The sequence below is a fragment of the Onychostruthus taczanowskii genome, unplaced genomic scaffold (assembly GCF_017590055.1).
Source record: "Onychostruthus taczanowskii isolate IOZ18803 unplaced genomic scaffold, ASM1759005v1 scaffold2781, whole genome shotgun sequence".
Taxonomy (NCBI): Eukaryota; Metazoa; Chordata; class Aves; order Passeriformes; family Passeridae; genus Onychostruthus; species Onychostruthus taczanowskii.
Genome location: NW_024500108.1, coordinates 3,391 through 4,257, shown reverse-complemented (window position 1 = coordinate 4,257; position 867 = coordinate 3,391). Strand labels below are relative to the sequence as shown.

At 56.3% G+C, this 867-nt stretch overlaps 1 protein-coding gene across 1 annotated transcript; it reads left to right on the top strand.

Annotated features, from left to right (window-relative positions):
• The first annotated feature begins 268 nt into the window (after positions 1-268).
• Positions 269-568, top strand: LOC121337555 (feather beta keratin-like). The gene has a single exon (XM_041407696.1). It carries the CDS (start codon positions 269-271, stop codon positions 566-568), a length of 300 nt encoding a protein of 99 aa, XP_041263630.1.
• The last annotated feature ends 299 nt before the right edge of the window (positions 569-867 follow it).

Here is an 867-nt window from a genome sequence, read left to right as displayed (position 1 = left end):
AGCCCAGAGCCTCCCTCCCTCACACACTTCTCCTCACTCCTTCTCCTCCTGCTGACAACCAGGTGAACCTCAAGCCTCTGACCCTGCTGCGACTGCATCCCCTGAACTCTCCCTTGAAAGAGCTGCAGCCTCAGCAGCCATCACACCTCCCCACAGCCCCACAACAGCCTCCACTCTCCCTTGCCATCCTGCCTCACCACCCCACGCACCCTCATAACCCTGCCCTGCATCAAACTTCTTCTCTTCCAGGACCATCCACACCACACCCATGGCCTGCAACAACATCTGCCGACCCTGCGGACCCACCCCACTGGCCAACAGCTGCAACGAGCCCTGTGCCCTGCAATGCCAGGATTCCCACGTCATCATCAACCCTTCCCCTGTGCTGGTCACCCTGCCAGGACCCATCATGACCTCCTTCCCCCAGAGCACCGCCGTCGGATCCACCTCCTCCGCTGCTCTGGGCACTGAGCTCAGTGCCCAGGGACAGCCCATCTCTGGTGGATTTGGCTTTGGCCTGGCAGGCCTGGGCTGCTCTGGCAGAAGGGGCTATGGCTCCATCTGCTAAGGGCCCTCAGCACCACTCCTGACACCACCAGCTCTGGCCTCTGGCAACAGCTCCTGCAACAAAAACACCTCGGCTGATGGCCTCTCTACTTCCACCTCACACCTGTTTCCTTCAGCTTCTTCCTTCTCATCCTTCTTTCAATTCAATAAAGTTTTCTGGCATCATAAACTGAGTTGCCTTTTCATCTTTTTTAATTCAATGGTCTCACATCCTCACCCTGTGCAATGCCAGCACTCAACCATTATGTTGGATGGAAAGGGAGCAAAGAACATTTCTTAGCAAATATGTCCCCACAGGAA

What these genes read in the sequence shown, in the direction of transcription:
- LOC121337555 (XM_041407696.1), top strand. Translation starts at nt 269, where the DNA reads ATGGCCTGCAACAACATCTGCCGACCCTGCGGACCCACCCCACTGGCC.